This window comes from Astatotilapia calliptera, chromosome 15 (genome assembly GCF_964374335.1).
Source record: "Astatotilapia calliptera chromosome 15, fAstCal68.1, whole genome shotgun sequence".
Classification (NCBI taxonomy): domain Eukaryota; kingdom Metazoa; phylum Chordata; class Actinopteri; order Cichliformes; family Cichlidae; genus Astatotilapia; species Astatotilapia calliptera.
In genome coordinates this window covers 4,405,871-4,428,884 of record NC_137436.1, presented here as the reverse complement: position 1 = coordinate 4,428,884, position 23,014 = coordinate 4,405,871, and the positions used below count along the sequence as shown (strand labels likewise).

Sequence of the window (23,014 nt, the reverse complement as noted above, 5' to 3'; positions counted from 1 at the left end):
ATTATACACTGTATAATTACACTCTGTGTATAATTACACAGTCTAACTGTTTTTGCTGCCTTAATAAGAGGCAGAGAAACAAGGATTAATACAGTACGCAGTCATTTTTCTGACACTACATGCTTCTTTTTGACACTAGTGAACCACACAGGGACTTAACTGTCTGTGTACGGTGGCACTGCCAGGCTGGTGTGCATGAAAAAATAAAAATAAAAAAGCATAAACAAGCCAACACTGACTGATTCAGGAACCAACAGCTCAGTTCTGTCTCAGTCATGCAAATATCTAACTGACAGCTGCAACAGCAGTCTGGCCTCCGTTGCACATTTCAATCTATTCAAATTATGGCTACGTCAAAGTGACAACTCCAAACTCCTGCAAAAGATGCTGCCTGAGTGCCGATAAGCTACAGGGCTTATAGGTCCATGACGTTCCATTTTAAAAGTTCAAATGTTCAAGGTTCGTTCACTGCCTTTGGTAAAACAGCTCCCGTTTTTTTTTAGAAGGATCATGTAACTCGTATGTTATGTATAAATATTAGACGTTCAACATGCTTTGCATCCTTTTATTCACACACAATACACACAGAGCTGCAGTTCTCCCGCTGCCACCTCAACGTAACAACCATAACCACCCCAAACACATGACCCATTACAATATTTAAGACGGCGGGGAACGATTGCGGATGCCATGCAGGTGCGTCAGCCTTCCCTGCACAGACAGAAACTAAATTTGACAGAAACTAGCTTACACAGTAGCTGTCTGTAGTCGATGGAGCAGCAATAGAGCCAATTCACCAGCATCGCTCCTTACCACACATCTCAGTGCATCAAAATTACTTTTCTGACAGTGTTCAAGTGAGTGGATCAAGACAGCTAAACAGAAAGGTGGGGTAATTGTTTGAATAAACTTCACCCAGAAACTTTTCATTCCCTCTTTCCTTCCCGCTCTGCTCCTCGACCTCTCTGGCTACACCTCCACCATACAAATGCTTAGCACGCGATCTCAGACTGCAGCGTGGACTGAACCAGATGAAAGGCCTGACCACAATAGAGATCAGTTTTGAATAAGTGACGCAGAAATAGGCCAGCATAAATGTTATAAATACCTGGACCCATGAGACAATGAATAGCTTAATCATCCTCTTCATCCTGCTGTCATGTTTCACACAGGCAGTCAAACTACTTTTGATTAGGCCAACATAAGATGTTATTCATCCATAACCAAGCACTTAGTCCAACAACAGAACGCTCTAATTTCTTATAATCTCATGATGCCATCCATGACTGACTTACTCAAATTAATTCCTCTAAAGCGATATGCATGATATTAAAATGTCAGTATAAGGAACACAAGGTTATTGTGAAGGGAATATGCCAAAGTTTTACAAATGAAATCTCACTGGTACCGATTGAAAACATTTTATATTTTCAGAAAAGTTCCTCATGAAAAAATGCAACGTTTAAGATGAGGACAAGGCGTTTAGAGGTACTTGAAAGATATAGAACAATATGTGGTAAAACTTGTGTATGAGCATGTTAAAGCTGGGTTAAGAAAACAGTTACCGCTCGCTGTACGCGTACACAATAACAAAAGCATGTGACTTTTTTCCCAAATAAAGGGAGAATAATGCACACATAACTGAATGTGCGCTAAATTTTATCAGGCCACCTCTTTCTATTTTCCATAACTGAATGTGCTAAAAATAGTTGCAGCCATTTGTAATGGTTTCCTGTCCTTGTGTGAACTAATGTGCTGTATTGCATCCTATTGTTAGTTTTTTGTTATTGCTGCCAGGGTCCTAGCCTCCATTATTTTGTTAATGTTCATTAGGTCTTTTTCAGTTCATAATTGGAGAGTTGAGATCCCCAAATAAAACACATCTCTTTTCCTCCACTTCTCTGCTGAGTGTCTTAGTTTCGCATTCGCTGAAATTCTGGGGGTTTATGAAATTTGTTTGCTGTCGTCTTAACTACCACATGTAAAAGCCCGTGGCACAAACAGTGAGTTTATATGCAAATAACGAAATAAGACAGTGTTGACCAAGCGTGGCTTTATGATTCTAATGAAAAGAATGCATCTTCACATTTCTGTCTTTCTGCGTACACGTGGTTTTACTTGTGCATGCAGGGTTTTATGTATCAGGCACCTTGTTGGAGAAACAAAATAGATTTGTGATAATAAGCAACAGCTTCTGGCTGTGGCAAAAAACTGAGGTCGAGTCTTGAATCGAACTAATAACAATGACAGAATGCTAAAATTATGCCAGTGCTCGGAGGCATGGATGACTATGCTGAAGGAGACCTTACAGAAGGACAGCATTGGAAAAACTTCTCATGGAAAACAGCAAAGAAGAAAGAATAATCATCAAAAAAACATAATCATTTATACTTATTTATGGTATGATGCCACTACAATTTTAAGTATTCCTGCTATCCAGAGTGTTAACATTCAATTGCTGCAATATGATCATCAATTACAAGACATATTATTGGTTAAGCTTATCACCTCGCCGCAGGGTCTTAACTCCTCTTCTGAAATGCCCGGTCACCGCCGCTACAGTAAGACACCTCTGTTTCTATGACCCAGCAGACTGAGCCAAGGCACAGAGATTCACACTGAACAGATTTGGCACCAGGAGAACCTTTAATCAGACAAAAGCCTTTAAAATAGCTAAAAGACTTCTCTCCGGATCCCTGCATCCAGGTTTCATGAACAAACTCTCGTTGTTCAGGAGAGGAAACGAACGCAACAATGTCCCTCTTGTTCTTTCCTTTTTTTGGAGCGTGTGTTTGTATGTGTGTGTGCGTGTGTGCGTGTGTGTGTGCGTGTGTGTGTGTGTGTGTGTGTGTGTGTGTGTGTGTGTGTGTGTGTGTGTGTGTGTGTACCGGCCAGTTTGAGCATGTATTGTTTACCAAAGAAAAAGTTCTAATCACAATTCAAAGAGAGGAACAGGAATAAGTCAAGCAGAAACAAAGCCTTATGAAGTCACCCAGGAACTGTTAATCCTTAATAGTTTGGCAAAGCTTTTCTTCGTTTAACACCTTTCTTTTTTTCTGCTTCGGAGTCTCAGCTCTGCTAAAGAGCACTCTGCAGTTGCCAAGTTGCAAGTGCCAACATCCAGGCCACTGTTGCTCTACAATTACAGTTCTGCCACTGCGAACCAGACAGATTGACAGTTTATATTTTCTTGTTTTTAGGGTGTGTGCTTCAAGCCAAGCTGTTGTCTAGGACACCTAGTAAAAATGTCAGAAAGAACAAAACCAAAAAATATATATCCTAGATTTAACATTTTGTTTTAGGAGCATTTGCAGTTCCCAAGTATCATGACAGTGGGTGTCTGGTTTAACTGTTATAACACTGTAGTAACAGCAGTTCTTACCTGGAAACCAATAAATATACATATATATATATAAAAAACAACTTACTGCCCAATATTGATAACTGCATTTGGTTGTAAGCTTCAGCCAAAGGTTCACCCTTTAAGGGTTTTCTTTAAAGCAGTATCCCAAGTCCTTATATGAGTCATTTTGTGGAGAAATCTGTCTGGGCAGTCATGAAAAAATAAGTAAATAAGACACAACAGGGAACCTATACCTCAGTACATCAGTAAAGATTTGAACATATTATTTTTAAGTTTCCTGCTACCTATTGTTATCTGGTGTGAACAGTACATGCAGATATAGTATTTCATTAGAGGATGAACGGCTAAGCTAATAGCTGGACAGAGCAAGACTGGTTAGGAAGCTGTATTGAATGACTTGCATATCCAAAACACAGATAACTGCTAATGAGTAACATACAAATAAATAAAACATCTGCTAGAATACAGGTTTTATAGATGGGCTATTTGTACAATTAACCACATAGTAAGCTATACTACGAGTCGGAAATATGCTATATACCGTTGGTCAGAAAGGCCATACTCAACGCTCTAATAACGAGCCATTAGCTACTGAAGTTTTGTGGACACATGACCACTATCTGCGTGACATCAACTTGTTCGCTGTTTTAGATGTGCGAGAGTCATGGTAGAAATGCAGGATCAAGTCAATAAGGCACCAGTCACACAGCGCTAGAGACTGGTTTGCAACCATCTGACAACCCCCAGTCTTGAGGGAAAAAATTAGCATTCTCTGACCGGCTGCAAATTGTTGCTGGAGGTTGATGCCAGTCACTGGCAAAGAGATTGCTAAAGCCTGAGTCATGCAGCGCTAAGAGCAGTCAGTGATCACCCTGACAACGATCTGTTGCTAGGAAAAAATATGTATTTCCCAACTGGTTGTCAAAAACATTCCTATTATTCCTTTAGTCACTAGTATATTGCTGCAAAAGAGTTGATGTAAGCAATAGACTGGTCTACAAACTCTGTCTAGCTTTTGGAAATGACACCATTTACCTTCAACGTGAAAGTTGTGCCTTGATGGCTGTAGTGCTGAGGTACAACTTTTATTTTGAAACCAAACCTTCTTCGTTTTCACATTGCATCACATGTTTTAACGTTTTACTAAAAATGCCGGGCTAGCTGTCAGTGAGTATTTGCAGAAAACAAGAAAAACTACATGCCACCTTGGCAATCTGCAAGCAACCAAAGCAATCACCAGGAAGTTGTTGGTGCAGACATTTTTTTTGCATCAGATTACAATCAGCAAGAGAAAAAACCCCCACCAGGAAGCACTGCCAACGAGTCAGGCAATAACACATTTTTCCCCAGCAACCGATGGTTGCATCACATCCAATATGGTGAACAACTCTTAAGTAATGTGGTCATGACATCACGTAAGAAACCTTACTAAAGATCTAAAGCCTTTTTTGGCATCGGGCAGTAAACACACTCTTATCTTCTGCAAAGTTAGGCATTTTGACATGGGAGTCTGAGCAGAGTGACTCATTTTCAGAGCCAGCCACTCGAGATAACTGCAGTTTTTGGCACGTTCAAGTTGTCTTCATTTCTCAGCGCTGGAGGTTGCTGCTTGGTTTCAAGATGCACAATAAAAAAAAAATCCATGTGACATAAACAGTTTATTTTAGCATAGATAATGAATGTGTCACAACTGCAATCAGTAATGCTATGTTTGGTAATCACTTATCAACTCTGCAGCACACAATGTAGAAAAGAAGATAATGAAGTTATAACCATTACTTGTGGTTATAACCATGGTAACCTTCTCACTTCTCACTTATATTAAATGCATGCGTCGTGTGTCTTAAATGCTGCACATAAATTAAATGCAAGCCAACATCTGAAAAGGCAGACACGTCAAGACAAATGCCAAATGCCATTTTATGTGAATACAGCAAAAGGCTGACACAAAGCCCAAATGGTGAAAAGCTCATTGGCTTTCACTGGGACGTCGCAGATTGATGGTGTCATATCCTGAAAAGACCATCGACAGGTCCTGCTCACAATCTAATAATTTTTCTGATGACCAAAAATTTATTAAGTAGATTAAAAACAACTGATACCACATAGCACAGCTAACATAGAGGGTGTGGATCATGATAATCACCGTCTTATAATTTCTCTTTTTCGCTCTGTCTCATCCTATAACTACAAGTGCAGATAAAACAAGTCCCCCATGTGCCATGCTACAACTTGGCAGGGGTCACAATTCACTTTGAGTAGATTGGCTGCAGATTTATGCCTCGTTCCTCACTCCTATAGTGCTGACAGAGGTGGAGGAGCAGCAGGCTCTGTAATCACCAAAAATTGCTGTGTTGGGAGAAACAGACACGTAAACTCTGCTCTGACAGAAGAGAAGGAACTGTGCGTACATTTCATATTTGTGCATCAAGTGTGCCCAGAAATACAAAACCAAAGGGTCTTCATGTTGTTCTGGATTAGGTCAGTTCTAGGCTCATTCAGAAATGCCCCACACATTCCAGCTGACAAGTGCGTGAGTCTGGTTTTGGCCCGAGGTGAACTGTCTTTCACCTTTGAACATCATTCAATGCCATATGCTAAGTGCTTGTCCAGTGAATGTCCTGAAATTGGCACACTGCTGAAACATAAATCTCCCAAGAGACAGCGTTTAACCTTTTTTTTTTCATATAACCACAGCCTGCTCAGAAGAGCGAATGAGAATATGAGGGTGTCTACACACACACACACACACACACACACGCACACGTACAGAAATGACTTTAGAGGACATTATGTGGACTTACATCTGTTTCCTAGAGGTTTACTTCAATTGTAAACAAAACCATTACATTAACCTAAGCCTCTTTATTCTCTAACCTTTAAACATGTGTTAACCTTGAAATTGTCTGATGTTTTGCATCACAGGGACTTGTTTTTTTTCTCCAAGATCTAACTCTGTAAACACATTTGTGTCCTCACAACATGAGTAACATCTGGACCACGCACACACACACACACGTCTGGTTTGCTATCTTCGTCCCATTGAGCTAATGCTTTCCCTAGCTCAGCGGTCCCCAACCCCCGGGCCTCAGACCGGTACCGGGCCGCGAGAGTTGAGGCTCAGGTGTGAAATGTATGGTTTTCAAGCTTTTTATCGGTTTTCAGCGTTATTTTGTTATCGTTTTTATCATTAACTCGGTTTTCCTGGGTCTTTTCACGTGTGTTATGAATAAATCTTGTTTTTTTCGGTACCGGTACTAGTTTTATTTTGTTGTATTTATCTGCGACACCTTAAAGGCCGGTCCGTGAAAATAATGTCAGGCATAAACCGGTCCGTGGCGCTGCCCTAGCTGCTTACCCTAACTCTAACCATCAAAAATGAATGCCTAACCCTCACCTTACCCTAAACCTAACCATAACCCAATTGTAACTCTGACACTAAAACTATATTTTGAGTGTGAAAAATGCCTTCAGTATAGTAAATTTCAGATTTTGGTCCCCACCAAGATAGTAAGAAGCTGTGTACACACACACACACACACACACACACACACACACACACGCACACACACACACACACACACACGAGGAAACAACTGTATCAGTTTCAAAGCAGCGACATTCTTCAGAATGAAAGAGAATGTGACATTTCTAAGGTGTGTGCTGTCGCTTGGCAACCATGGCAACTAAAGCAAAAGGCTTTTTGCGTAGTTAATTTGAATGAGTCAGTCCACCTCTCCGTGCTGTGGGGCTCCTCCCTATAAAACATGATGAACCAACAAGTGCAAAAATAATTTTCAACCTTCTAAAAAAGAAAAAAGAAAAACACCTATTCTTAGCTGGCCACCGCAGCTAGTGTGCATGTGTGCTTGTAAAGAAGACGGTGTGTTCCCCCCTCGCACAAGAGGAAATGCCTCTTTTAAAGAGGAGGATGGATTTCAACGTCATGAGCAAGGAACCTGCGAATACTCCTCAATATACCTTCTCATTGTTAAACTTGCATAGGAATGAGGAACAAAGCACCTGTACGCTTTCTAAATTAAGAACTACTGGAAAGATGCCAACTCTTGAACAGTAACTGAGTTTTCCTGGCGTACACAGCGAATTTGCTGGTATATTTATAATGCTGCTGTTAATATATGTCTATATATGTATGGTTTTGTTGACACAAGGTAAATCATTGTTATTAATTTACATTAGGGTGACGAGTTTCATTTTACAGCTGATTCATACTAATGCTAGCACACGTGCTACCGATATGACTGACAATATCACGTCATCTTTATTATGGTTCTCGTTCCCAAAATCTCTCTTTCTATCTGTGAATTTGTGTCTGCGTGTGTGCTCAAGACAGTGGATCTTTTGAGGTGAATGAGACAGAAACATAAAAAGCCAGCCAACTGGACTCTCAAGCAAACACATACAAACATGGGAGAGTTATTACTGCTGTAGTTTACATAGCAGTGCCCTGTTTAAAAATACGTCAGTGTGCAGAAATGGAAATGCTGCTCACACTGGATATAGTGTGCACCTGTTTCTATCTACAAGGAAGAGAAAAAAAATCTACATCGGCTTTTGTAAACAACAAGAGAAGCATTGTTTAAGCTTTTATTTTGGTGTCCACTACAGGAAGAAGTGAAGTCACAAAAAAAATCGTAATAATTTTATCACTGAATACAGGATATCTTAGGTCATATCCTGAGCTGCTGTCAACTTCATTTCCCCAACACACCACATCAAGAAACAATAAAAGTTTCTTCTAACATTTCTTCCCCAGAAGTTGAAGCTGAGTGTATACTGTCAGCACAAGTTACTGTGACTACAACAAAGGCGTAAAGATGAAACCAGCAGAATCCTCGTGGAGCCTTGCGTCATCAACTCAAAGGTTAGCCAGAAAGAAAAGGCAAAAACATCAGACCTAAGCACATCTGACACTGAAGTGGAAGAGACAAACTCCGGGATTAACAGCACAGTCAAAAGTAAATATCAAGCCCCTACTGTGTCTAAAGTAAGCTTTTTTTCTGCTTAAAGAAGCAAATTTGAAACGGCAGCAAAGGTTAAGCTGTCACTACCAAAGACACCTTGTCTTCCTGCATGCTAATGGTTGCTTCCTTTATGTTTAATCATTTTATTCGGGTTCAGGGGGATCGACCGGGAATCAAAATGTTGGCATTTCAGTTGTAAAGCATGGCCCTTCAAAATATGATGATGAAAAAAATTCAAGTTCAGTATATTCAACTTCATTTTTGAGGGGAAAAAACAAGAAACATACAAAAAGTGCTAGTTGTGCTTGCCTGCATTTAGTTTTCAGTGTTTCTAACTTCACAGGAACGACTGAAACGGGGATACTGTGATATTCAAGAATATTGGATTGGGACATTGTTCTCTTAACACTGTTACCAACCAGTTGGTATTTGGTTGTGGGAGGCTGCTAGCTGTCTATGAAACTGATTACTAAAAACCTCAGATACTGGTTGGCACCCCCCTGACAACCGCAAGTCAGTAAGGAAATATGTGCATTCCCCAACTGCTTGATGAATGGTTGTTGGCAATCGCTCAGCGAAACTGACTGCAAAAAGGTATACGGCGCTGGACTGAAAGCCTCCATGTGATTACTTTGGTCACTAGAAAGTTGCCACTGTCCTCTATAGTTTGTGTGGAAGACGTCCACTCGCCATCTACTTTCTAAGTCAGGGGTGTCGAACTCCAGACCTCGAGGGCTGGTTTCCTGCAGGTTTTAGATATGCCCCTGGGTCAACACACCTGAATCAAATGATTAGTTTTATTACCAGGCCTCTGAAGAACTTCAAGACATGTTGAGGGGGTCATTTAGCCATTTAAATCAGCTGTGTTGGATCAAGGACACATCTTGATGAGAGGCCTGGAGTTCGACACCTGTGCTCTAAGTGAAACTGTAAAAAGCGACGCAAACTGGAAATGAAGATTCCTCCTTTCAAAGTAAAAGCTGCGCCTTTTAAAAATGAGGCACAACTTTTTTAGGTTTTGCTAGTTGGTGACTAGTAAAGTAGTAGTAGTGTTTGCAGACAAGTCAGCATCTTCCATGCAAATTGTAGGGGACCAAAGCAATGTGAAGGTTTTCACAACCTGCTCACCAACTGGTTGGGAAATACACATATTTGGCACACTGGGGGACGACCCCTCTCCCCAGAGGTTGCTGTAGGTTTAACCACCGGTCTCTAATCTGTGTGACTGAAGCCTAATGTAAATAAATGTCTCCAAAGTTGATTCAAATTAGCTGTAGTTTTATTTTCAATTTGTCTCAGGGGAAACTGTGACTCAAGTTAACCTCCTGTCCACTAACACTATCATTGAAATGTATTATTATTTGTGTTAACTAAAAGAAAAAATATTTATCCTTAACAAGGAGGAAATACTCTTAATCTTATCTCCTTACTTTTGGCTAAATGTCTTTAGTGAATCTTGTAAGAAGCCAAAAGCAGCAGTTAACTGCAACTGTCACTGGCAATGTGTGTTGAAAGTCAGCACAGTAGGCACACCGAGTACAGTTCTGTTGTGCTTCTGAAGAATCCGAAGAATGCTTTTACTCTGCAGGCCATCAGACTGAGTCTCTCACAAACACACACACATATAACAAGTAGACGGAGCATCATAGCTTGTTTAAATTGGTCTGTTCAACAGATGTGCAATACAGTCGTGAATAAATGTTAGCAAAAGCACCAAGGTATCTTTATAAACATGAGAAGGCACACTTCTGCCTTGACAGGGGCACACAGGAATACAGCGGGTGCCTTTCTTTATGCCCTAATAGAGTTTTGTCTGGGCTGTGCTTGGTATCAATTTGAGTTATTATGTGTGCGGCAGGACTGTTCTCAACGCTGGGAGACAGAGCAGACACCCACACGCATAAACACACACTCACAAGAGCCTCATCAGTCAAAATCCTCGCCTTATGACAGAGGCACAGGAAACAATGATGAATTGGTGTCAACGAGCTTCTCTCAGTTCTTTTAGTGGAGAATCACACTCAGTGCTGGTTATCTCTGACCGCAAATTCCCACTTTTAACACGCACCCACAACATAAAATGCGGTAGACATCAAAACTGGTCTTCTTTTCTTTCCCCATTGAGTGTTCGGTAAAACTGTAGCAGAACTAAAGACTTTATCTCTTTTCCCACTTATACTGGATTCATTTACAATAGGCTACCAATATACTGGGATCCTTTCTCTGTTCCAAAAACAGCAGGACAGGTACAATCATGGATTATGGGGCGGACAGTCTCGGTCGTTGTGTCCTTGGGCAAGACACTTCACCCGTTGCCTAATGGTGGTGGTCAGAGGGCCTGGTGGCGCCAGTGTCCGACAGCCTCGCCTCTGTCAGTGCGCCCCAGGGTGGCTGTGGCTACAATGTAGCTGCCATCACCAGTGTGTGAATGTGTGTGAATGGGTGGATGACTGGATATGTAAAGCGCTTTGGGGTCCTTAGGGACTAGTAAAGCGCTATATAAATACAGGCCATTTACCATTATGTGTGGATGTGTGTTTGTGTTCAGAGGTAAGTGTACAGAGGGGAAATTTCATGCTTGTGTTCAAGTCCTTGTGCTCAGCAGCTGTACATTCAAATAAACAGAACAAACTGTTAAACCTTCAGCAGATTCTGCACATGCTCTCAAGGTTAAACTGGGAGGAAGTGCTTAATAAGATCACTGAACATGATAGCGTTTCTTATCTTACGTTTCGCTACCTTGTTCCTGGTTATTATGAAACATTTAGCTACAACTGGAATGTTGGAAAAACACAATGCACTATGCAATATTCTCACAGGTGTCGGTTGCAGCACTGCAGGTGTGCCAGTTTAGATTTCTGTCTCCTTTTCAAGAAAGTTCTTCAAATGAAACTGGACCAGAACACCCTCAAATCCTTTTTTAAGGAATCTAACTGGAAGCTAACTGAAAGAACTTAAAAAATCATGCTTGAATGGCTCAGAAAGAGCAAAACAAACAAACAAACAAGATAAAAAAATCATCACAATGCTGGAAAAAGACCATCTAAGCCTAACTGTGCTCTGCTGCAGGCCTTTCAGCTAAGGAAGCAATTTCTGAGCGCCTAAATGCTTCCTAGAGCGCCTGTGATCTCTCGATAATAATCCTAGGTGTACCATGATAATTACAAAGGGAATGCCGAATGTGGTTGCCACGAATTCTAATGGTGCTGCTATGGTAATAAGTACTGGATTGTTGAATGGCAGTAGTAAATGGAAAAGGTCAATGTTTTCAAATAACTGTCTTAAATGCCTCTGAAGTGGTAATAGAGCAGGTTTTCAAGCCTGAGCCACTGTCACTATTCAATTCAATTCAGTTTTATTTATACAGCACCAAATCAACAACAGTTGCCTCAAGGTGCTTTATGTTGTAAGGCAGACCTTACAATAATACAGACAGAGAAAAACCCAACAATCATGAGCAAGCACTTTGGCAACAGTGGGAAGGAAAAACTCCCTTTTAACAGGAAGAAACCTGGCAGACTCCAAATGTTTAGGGAGCCCTTCAATGAGAGCTGACAAGTATCATGAGGAGAGATTATATCTTATGCAGTTTTTAAACACAGTGTCTATTTTAGTTTGTTTCTGTGGACACACACTCAGTCGACTGTCCCTTTTTCTGAATTGTGCTCATATTCATGCCAAACAAAACGAGACAGCAGCGACGTCGTCAGTTTTTGTCTCTTGTCAGTCATTTTATGATTTTACGACATAAACGACACAACAGATTCTCACACTTGGTCTGGCTTTTACTTCCTTCGCTGCTCACTGATGGTTAGTGTCCACAGAGGTGTGTTTTTAATGCTTGGTGCTGAGCTACAGTATTCAAAAGCTGACAGCTAAGCCATTGCCACAACTTTAAGTTCTCTCTGCTCTCAGAAACTGTCACTGGGGCTCATTTGCTAACTTTCTATACCATTGAAATGTTTTTGAAAGCTACAGATGCAAGTGACTGCTCTGTCTTTATTTCAGATACACAACAGTTCGCTTTGTTGGGGAGTTTCCAGGCATGCCGAGCCATGCTGGATGCTGCCGATTTGCATAAACTAGCCTAAACTTCAAATTTATGCAAATAAACAGCAGCAAACTAAACACCCCATTTCTCATAATGAAATGTGACAGTACTAGAAAGTGCTGCACCGACACCTACGAAGACGACGAGTAAAAAATGTGGAGAAGTTGGTGCCGTGAAAGCTTTCAGTTTGACAATGCTGCTGTACTGTCAGTGAAATGGAGAATACAGACAAAAAAGCTCTGTGAGAATATGCTGGGAAAACAGTAAGTTTATATCTGCCTGTCATAAGATATATAACAATTTACTGTGCTGGCCAATCAGTTATGTACAGACAGTCCAGGTAGGTCCTGTATCGTGTACAAACAACCCAGTATCATGACAAAACTCATAACAGGCGGTCCACCGTGTCCATTTCACGTTCTGGAGAGGCAAAGCGCAGAAGCTGTTCCTGCATGCAGAAACTGCATTACCAGTAGGGGGAGATAGTATATTTAAAGCCACAAAGCCGGTAGTGAGCATAAAATGTATTAAGAACATTGCAGGGTCCTTTATCGGCAGAAATGATCAAGTTAGGTGGCTAATATGTATATAAATGTAAATGTTTTAATAGTGTCTGTTCAAACACTTTCCTGTGACTATTTTCCTGTTGGCTTGAAATAAAATATCTCCCTGCTGTTACTGCACTTTGCGGCAACTTGTACATTACTTGTACATTTCAGGTTTTGGAGAGGAAACGCGTGAAATGGACATTGGCCTGTCTATTATATATCAGGCTGGTACAAAGCACTGTGCAGATGTCAAAGCAGAGATGAGGGAAACTGTTGGTGCTGCTGTGATAAGCTTTAAATTTGGTCCCACGAATCTGAATTTCATCATCAAATGAAATTCAGATGACAACGAAAGAGGCTTTAAACATCTTAACGGCTTGAAGGCTTCAAACCATTTGGCCTTCCTGCCGTGGTGTCTCACCTTGCTCTGGTCAGTCCAATACAGGAAGTAACCTTTGGGGTCAACTGTCAGAGTCACCGGGGTCACAGTGGTTGAATCCTGTCGTGAAGAAGAAAAGACACGCGTCTGTTTAAATCTGTAAATCAACATCTGAATTTCAACATGAGTGAATACCTCACTGCAGACAATTCTCCGAGGGAACCAAGATCAAAGCATAGTTTGTTTTATCCACTCGCATACCAGAATTTGAAATGACATCAAAAGTGCTGTTTATGTTGTAAACATGCACTCAATCCTTTCCTTTTAGGGTACTTTCCACACCACGACCTGGCATCACCACAAAATGACCAAGCAGCCTGGGGTGTGCGTGTGTGTTTGCAGTGACTGCAATCACGAAGTGCAGGTTGATTTGGAGTTGATGTTTCAATTTTCCCCTCTTGCAATGGACAAATGCTTTCCCACAGTTACATACAGATAGCTCCAAGTCTCTCTCTCTCTCCCACACACACACACACACACACACACACACACACACACACACACACACACACACACACACACACACACACACACACACACACACACACAGTTTGGCCCTGAGGCATACATGGCAACACCAGATATTATTGGATGCGTCTATAAAAAGAAAGAAAGAGCCATTGCCTTTTTTCTGTGTCCACAGTGGCTGTGGCTCAGCTGAACAGTAGCATATTGTCCTCTTCAATCAGCCATGGCTGCAAGATCAGAGAGATGAGGACCGCATTTGCTGCACAGAGCAAGAAAATCTTCAAAGTGTCTTCATGAGGCTTCTAATGATGTCCCTATCAGAGCATTTGGAGACAGAGCTAATGGTCTGCATCTGCTCCACACTTGTCTTATTTGGGCGCGACCTTATGCGACTTGCAGCGTAGGATGCTGGGTAAGGGTTGGGCTGGTAGACAGCAAAGGAGCCTATGCTGTAATGTATTTAACCATTATGAGTCATTTCAGTCATTTCATACTGTCTAAATGTCACAATCATGGTTTATCCAATATAGGCCAACAGTGAAAATACAGGAGGAACAGAGGAGGGGAAAACGGGGAAAGACGAAAGAAGGGAAGTGAGCTGAAAGTAAATGAGCGGCTCGTTCGGTTTTGGAAACAGTTAGGCATCAGAGGCATTTGCTACGGTGACGTTTGCTATGGCAACCCACCATTCCCATGAAATCTATTAGAGACTCAAGAGGAATCGCTTTGGTTTTGTTCACATGATTGCACAATCTTTGCAAGCTTGATTGAATGACAAAAGATGCGGTTCATGTCAATGAATGCATGCCGCACACACACACACACACACACACACACACACACACACACACACACACACGCACACACACACACACACACACACACACACACAGTTTATAGCCTAAAGGAAAGGGAAAAGCATCATGTTTGCAGTTCTTAGATATAGCATTTCAGACCAAATCTGGCTCATATCTCATGATCTTTGCTCAGCTCACCATCCACAGTCCGATTTTTCCAATTTAGTTTTTACAGATAAATATCTTTAGAAAAATTCAAGAAAATGATAGCGAGCTAGATCAAAGAATATTTAGCAAGTCATTTATATTTTCAGTAAACCAAGTCAAGAAGTCATTCGGGGGATAAGATGCGATGCAAGTGATGGATTGTCTGTCATGTCTGAGAAAAGAAGAAGGCTCGAGAGCACTGGGAAACTGCCTAATGATGTGAGAGCAGTCATTTTCACCAGCTTCTTTCTTAATGTCCTAGCTCTCCATGGCCACCACTGCAAACACATTAAGCCATTATGGACTCTTAGCAAAGATTTTCTCATGGGTTTTCACATTTACACAGAAACAAGAAGTACTTAAAGCTGGGATTTAACTTCAGAGTGACTACCGGCAGAATAGTACTCGCCAATGTTTTTTTTGTTTTTTTTTATTGTCATTGGACTATTTTAAGGGATTTGTCTTTAATGGGACAACATTAGGCAGCAGAGTGGCCTGCTTTCTGCTGAATTAAGATGAGATTAGTCACTGACTTGCGAAAGTACAAACACCCTGAAGGAACTGATCCCAGGCAGGAGACACTTCCATTATTTTTAGTGAAGAGTCTGTACCATTAGCATTGCTGCCTGAGGGGGTGTGTTAGAGGGGAGTTTTGAGCTCAGCATATTTCTGTTCTGTATGCTAATGACATATTCTACTACTTTTAAGGGATTTTCTGCTCCCCTGAGGAGCCTGATAATATCTTATTCAATGCACAACCGACCAGAGGGGTTGATATAAGTATAACCTCATAAAAGTCTCTGTTTACACAGACCAAGCATCGTCTTTCACAAATTTGACACCGTGCCCAGGTGTACAGTAAATGATCCTTATAACATGAAGTGTGTATGTGCTGGAGAATCTGAATGGCTCCCTGTGCCTCAACGGAAAGCAGTCATTATTGCTAAATGTGCCATCTGAACTGACAAATAATAACACATCCAGGCAATATTTTACCCGTACCCATGGATTTCATGAGCCACAGAAGCAGCCAGCTGTCGACAAGTGGCAGCAACAAAAATACAAGATGTCTGCGCACGTCTGTAGGAGGGAGGTTGGGGAGGTCTGAGGCCTTTGAGGCTTTGGAGAGCTTCTCTGATTGCTTTTCTGCTCCTTTACAACCACCTGCAAGCATCCTGTGCTGGAGTCTGCAGTCACTCTGCTGCTCAAAACTCATGGCTGCTGGCTACGCAGCACAGAACTTCACACTGTTTTTTGCCCAACTCCCCAGGTGAGTTTAAGAATTTTGGAATATATGTGTGACTTCAACTGAGAGAACAAGAAATCTTCACCAGAGTAAAGCCATAAATTAAAGAACATACATATAATTTTTCATTTACTGCCCGTACAATTTCCTGCTGAAAGATGTTCAACTCAACACCCAAAGCAATAAAAAAGAAGAAAAATGATTTAATTCAATCTTTCTCCAGTGAAAATTTATTAGCTTTGCTCTCTCAGGTTGGCTGTTTGTCCTCTGTGATTCTTTCCATGAAATGATACAGAGAGGAAAGAGGAAGGAAGGAGCGCATGGGAAAGGAACCAGAGAAAGTACCTGTGACTATGCCTGTGTTTGAGGTCATATGTTTTTGCAAGGAAAGGCCTGGTGGACATTTGGGTCTGACGATAGTCCTGAATGTACATGCTAAAAGTACACAAACACGGCTGAGAAAGGGGAAACTGAGTCGCATCTAATGAGCTGAAGGAATGGGCGCTCATTAGTAGTTACTAGTTAAGGAAACTTTCTTATTTAAGCTTAAGGTTGATGATTGACAGAATGGTGGACTTGCAAGTGTGCATAATTTCCTCTCTGCAGTCTGTACTGACCGCATTCACACTTCCATAACACTGCAAGACTAATGCCATCTGTGCTGCACTTGGCTCACCTGAGCTGAGTGATTCTGAGCATGTATTTGAGAGGATGATCTTAGAAAGAGTGTATCTTAGTAACCGATTCCTCACTGTCTACAGTATTAGAAAAGTCAAGGCACTGTAAAAATGAGTTACAGGTGGGCTAAGCCCTCAGCATTTTCACAGAGCGGTTTAAAATTAACAGATATTCAGATATTCACTCATAAACCAGAGTAACAAGTGGATATTCAAATGGCATGGGGTGTGAAAACAGCTATTCCAGCTCTTTCTGAATGCAGCTGCTGTAAAAACTAAGGTACAGAAGATGCAAATAACCATCAAGCCATGTTAAACTCAGTTCAGAGCGCAGTTCAGTTGTGAACTTGCCACAAGATTATTAGAGGGAGTGTTGATTTGTGTTGATTTATTGCCTGGGAAAGCAATGTGCCACATAGTGTGGCCATAGCCTCTGTTGCTAGAAGGCTATTACTATTATGTTTTACTCAAGAGCAGTGTGAAATCAGTTCAATCAAGGTCATTTTACTACAGCTGGACCGACATTTTATATAGAGATGCTACCAAAATAAAAATTCCCAAAATATTTTTCTTTTTTTTAATGACCAACTGTTGTGCTTAGATTTGCATGTTGAATGTCAGTGCACTAATTAATTGTGGTTAATTGATAAAAAACGTTTCTAACGCAGGGGGGTTAGTGTTTGATTAGATGAGGGTGCGCACATTCTCACACACAGCGGTACACGCGTGCACCCACTGGCGCGCACAAATACAAATACTGTACATTGGATAATGTAAAGAAAGCACATGTCAGTAGACACTGTAGCTGTAGCATTTCTTTCAACCACTAAGCAGGAAGTCCAACGCAATTAGCTTCTTGTCCGTGCGGTTTCCACTTACAATTAAATCTATCGGCTACTGTTGCACGAGTAGCCTATAGATTGTGTAATACACAGACTGTGTACATGCAAAACGCGTGCAGAAAATGATCTGACAGTGAAAACTGGGGAGGAAAAAAAAGACATTCATCGCTGGCCTGTCTGGCCACTACTTACATCATCCCATTTCATAAATTTGTTGCCCTTTCTTAGGCTCTCGGGTACGGACACTGGCTTGAGCTGCAGCGCATGAACTCCCGGCTGTGCCCCAGCCATTGGCTCATCTACTCTTCTCAACGCACAAGCTCGGGTGGAAATGAGTCACTTCACTCTCCTCTACTCTTGTGTCTCTTCCTCTCCTTTGTAATTTTCTTAAAAGCAGCCTGACGGAAGCCCACTACTGATGCCAGTATGTCATGCCCGCAATGACGGCGGCGGTGGCGCGTCTCGGCTTTGGAGAGCTGCGGAGGCGGACGCAGGCGTAGCGGACCCGGGCAACTCACTGACTGACTGACTGACTGAGAGACATGCAGCTGAAGACGAGGAGAGAGAGACAGACAGGGAAAGAGAGGGACAGTGAGAGAGAGAGAGAGAGAGAGAGGGAAAGAGTGAGAGTGGTGGAGAAGGAGGGGGAATCTGAACGAGTTACATGTCTGATGTCAAATTGTTCAAGTCAATGCAGGGACAGGATCGATGCTTTAAGTGATCTAGCGCCTCCGTGCGTTGGTGGCAATGCGATGGGCATTTAGTGGCCTCTAAGATGGAAACAAATTAAAAGCTGAAAAAATGAGGGAATCGTTAAATCCTGATTTTTGATGATGAACATTCAAGCAAGAGAGAAAAATCTAGGAACAAATCCTTTTTTCTGATGTTCCTATCAGCTGGGATCGCCACATATAGTCACGTGAAAAAGCTTTTAACAAGTCTTACTGCAGTCCTCGGAAAAACTAAGTACACCCTGTAATTCAACAGAACTACATGTATCACTTGAAGTAATCCTTTTGTGTTGGACTCTATCAGTTTCTCACATTGCTGTGGAGGAAGTTTTAAATTCAGATTTATTTTATTTATATAGCGCCAAATCACATCAACAGTTGCCTCAAGGCACTTTTACCTACTACTCTTTACAACCTTGCTTCGTTTCACTGAGGTTTGCAGGCATTTGCAGCTCTCTTAAGGTCCCACCACAGTATTTCAGTCAGGTTGAAGTCTGTATTTTAACTGGGTCTTTGCAACACCTTGACTTTGTTTTTTCAACCATTCTGTTGCATTCTGTTCTGGTCATTGCTCTGCTGCATGACCAAATTTCTGCCAAGTCAGTCAGACAGATGGTGTCATCTTTGACTCTAGAATATGGTACACAGAGGAGTTCACGGTCGACTTCATGATTGCAAGGTGCCCAAAGCCTGTGGCTGCAAAACAAGCCCAAATCAACACACCTTCACTGGAAAGTTGGTACAAGGTGTTTGTGCTGATATGCTGTGTTTATGCTGCACTTTATGACCAAATAGCTCCACTTTGATCTTATCTGTCTGAAGGACATTGTTCCAGAAGTATTGTGGTTTCAGATGCAACTTAGCAAACCTACGACGTGCAGTCATGTTCTTTTTAGAGAAAAGCCATACTTGTTCAGTCTTTTTCTAATTGTCATCAACTTTAACATCTAACATGCTAACTGTGGCCTGTAGAGTGTGAGATTTAGCTGTTGGTGTTTTACAATTTCTTTTTTTTATCACAGTATTATGCTCTATATCCGCAAACTGCAAAAAAAATATTTATTTTTTTTAATAGAGGTGCTAATACTTTCTGATGATAAATTGCAAATGAAACCTTATTTCTATGTGGATCGTCAGGACCACATTCACCCAGGGTGCGCCTTAGCTTGGTTGAATATTAACAGAGGTGTGGACTCGAGTCACATGACTTGGACTCGAGTCAGACTCGAGTCATTAATTTTATGACTTTAGACTTGACTTGAAAAAATGTTCTAAGACTTGTGACTTGACTTGGACTTTTACACCAATGACTTGGGACTTGAATTGGACTTGAACCGGTTTACTTGAAAAGACTTGATATTTTACCCCAAATATAAAATTTAACATGCATATTATATAGAGATTGAAAATGTGACGTCATTCACGGGTAGAACCGCAAAGGATTCTGGGAACTCGTGGCAAGCGGTACTAGCGCACGCAGGCTTTCAATTGAAATCAGTCACACAGCGATAAAAAGAAACACAAAAATGTCAAGAAGCTGTTGTATTATTAACTGCAATAGCTGGTCGCATGACAGCCACGGGAAGCCGACGGGTAAAGAGATCGGTTGTTATCGGATTACGTCGTTGAAGAGAAATTGTTCGAGCCATGTTTCCGAAGTAACAAAGATGCGACTGGATTGCAGCCATTCAAAGACCAATTATAACGTCCCAGAACACTCCAGCTCACAGGTTAGTCTGCTCCAAGCATTTACACGAAGGTCAGTCTGCTGTTGTAGTTAATGCGTCATTTTCATAACATAACTGGTGATATAGGTTACAAGCAAGTCTGGCGCTGAACAGAAATTGTCGCGCTATGCTCCTTTATTTATTGTGCATAAATAGTGAATTGTCCTGACAGAATATTGTGTTTCGCTTCTGTTATTATGGTACATTGACAAAAACACATACTTTTATTCACAGGGTAAAACAGTTGTTTTGTATCACTAATTGCCCAGTACGATTACAGCATACAATATTATTGTCACTGCTACATTTCTGTGATGCTACCAGAAATTATTTCCACTGCTAATTAACTACCGTTGAGCTCAAAGGTCCTATTAATAAACGGTTAACGAATGTGTATTTATGACGACGATTTGTGAGACTGGTAAACTTATGATACGTATGATGGTCTTTACTTTCTACACGGTGCATTTCAAGGTCCTGTACCCATCCGTCGGTAAACTGTACCTGGGCTTGTTGCAGTGACCGGAAGTTACTAAACTTCATGAGTGTATGCACTCACTCCAAGAAGCGTATAATTATAAATATGCATATAAATATGCTACGATGAGATAGCTGACTTCATCTAACTAGCAAATGTTTTCCAGGCTACGTTGGTGATGCAGTTTTTTTTAAAATTATATATTTTTTAAAATATCATTTATTTATGTATGATATTTTTGTCATGCGATTTTAAAGCTGGTCCTACAAGCGCATCCAAGAATAACATGCAGCTTGTCTCAGAACTGTCGGTGAAAATTATTCTTGGAGCTAGGTTTAATTGAGCTGCATTTTAAAGAGGTGCAATTTCACAATTTGTGTATATTTTCTAAGTTCACTATTTTGTCATGTGTTGAGAAAAACACAGATTTAAAAATTACATGGTCTAATATTTACATTTAGCATATAACTGCAACATGCTTTTTTTCGGGGTTTTTTTAAAGACTCGAAAGGACTTGAAATTCAAAATTTCAGACTTGTGACTTTACTTGGACTTTTACACCAGTGACTTGAGACTCGACTCTGACTTGCCTGACATTACTTGAGACTTGACTTGAGACTTGAGGATAAAGACTTGAGACTTACTTGAGACTTGCAAAACAATGACTTGGTCCCACCTCTGAATATTAATCTGGTGCTGGGTTATTGATGCTGCCACGATCAGAGCCTCTGTACTATGGTACTGGCTAGACTTTTCCAGCTACTCACAGGATTCGATGTCCGTCACTTCCTCTATTTGCTAATATTACATCCCATGGATGGGCTTGGTCCTCCACAACATTTCCTCTTCTTTCTAATCTCTTTCATTCTGCTGCTGCACAGCGCTCTGTTGTAGCAGTTCATCCTGAGAGGCCAACCTGATGTATTCATAGATTCTTTTGTTTCAGAGTGGCACTTACTAACATTTGTACTGTGTCCATGTTCATTTTTAAAGGCTTTTTTGTGACATTCTTTATTCTTATGGATGTGGTGAAATATCAGACATGAACTCCTTGTTCCATCATGATGAGATCATCAGATAGCACATGTGATCTGTTATATTCATACCTGTATCTAGGCTAACAGGTGCTACTGGCTAATTTAAAAAATCAGCTAGAGTGCACACAGATTTCTGTTCCAGTGCCCACACATGGCTCTGGGCTTTTTCTTACTTCTTCATGACTAAACTTCTTTCCAAAGTTCTGTGAGTGCCTCACTGCCCTTAGGAATTTTCTTGGAGTTTAACTTTCCTGTTGAATAAAACATAAAACTCCTCTGGGCTTTGTACCACCCACATTTTGCATTGTCTGCACTTCTTTTTCAAAATGGGGACTATTTGTGTCCTGCTGGCTGTCTTCCCTCTGTGTTTCTCTGTGGTCAGCTACTAACTGTCACTGGCATGTCAAACTACTCAAAACCTACCAAATTCTGGCTGTTACTTTTGATATCAGTGGTAATAGTAGTTTGCTTGAAATTGCTTCATGCTTTTAATGATTGATTAACTATAACAGCTGAGTCAAAGTCCAGTGACAGCTCAGGGAAGTGAGACAGGGTATAAATGTGTCTGAGAGAAACAAAGGGAGGAAACATCCGAAGGTACGAGGTGGAGGAAACAGATTAAACGAGTCACACTTTTAATGCGTCAGAATTCCTTGGGAGAAACAACAATAACAACTAATGTAAAGGATAGTGTCACAAATGTTTTCATTCCAAGAATTACTCATGAAATTTCCCCTTGTGGGACTAATAAAGGTATATCAATTCATTGTTTTTCTGCTTTTCTCAGACTTCGGTATCCGTTATTTATCTTCCTATCAGCCCTGAGGTTTGACCTACCTCTAAAATCAGCCCTAGCACTTATGTGAAAGTCAAAATTACAGTAGAGGACTGCTGGCATGTAAAAGCACTGAGACCACAAATTTCCCATTACATGTGTTCTGAGCCATTAAAATGTTATCCAAGTTGTCAGTCGAGTGTTTCTCTTTCTTTTTTATATAACAAACAAACAAACAAACTTGTTGCTAAAGGAAACCAAATCAGTATTTCACAAGAGAAACTAAGAAAGCAGGAAACCAGCTGGTGGGGTTTCATTTTGTAGAGCCAGTCTTATTCTCAGTTTCCTCATCTAGTTTCTTTATCTAGCTTCATCTATGCTCAACATCTATTTGGAGTACAACTTCACAAATTCTTTGAAAAGATGGCCGTAAGCTACAGCAAGTACAGTTATGTGAAAAAGAACTGTAAATTGCAGAGACAATGGATAATCTTGCCTCACAGAAAGAAGGTTTAGCTCTATCTTCTACTTTTGTCTGCAGGGGTTTTCTCTGGATGCTCCAGTTTTCCATCAGAGTCTAAAGACACCAACTGGGGATTTTAAATTGGCCATAAGCGTGGATGGGCGTATTAAGGGTGTACC

At 41.0% G+C, this 23,014-nt stretch overlaps 1 protein-coding gene across 3 annotated transcripts in view; it reads right to left on the bottom strand.

Annotated features, from left to right (window-relative positions):
* The window catches only part of plcb1l (phospholipase C beta 1-like), a 122,738-nt gene extending 104,483 nt beyond the window's left edge, over positions 1 to 18,255 (bottom strand). For all 3 annotated transcript variants that reach the window (XR_013902002.1, XM_026142759.2, XM_026142760.2), the window contains exons 1-2: positions 17,817 to 18,255; positions 13,370 to 13,447 (exon numbers count right to left, since the gene is read on the bottom strand). Coding sequence is in view for 2 of the 3 variants with exons in the window: in XM_026142759.2 (XP_025998544.1) it covers positions 13,370 to 13,447; positions 17,817 to 17,915 (177 nt within the window). In the remaining variant the exon portion in view is untranslated. The remainder of the gene's footprint in view (positions 1 to 13,369; positions 13,448 to 17,816) is intronic.
* Positions 18,256 to 23,014: the final 4,759 nt, after the last annotated feature.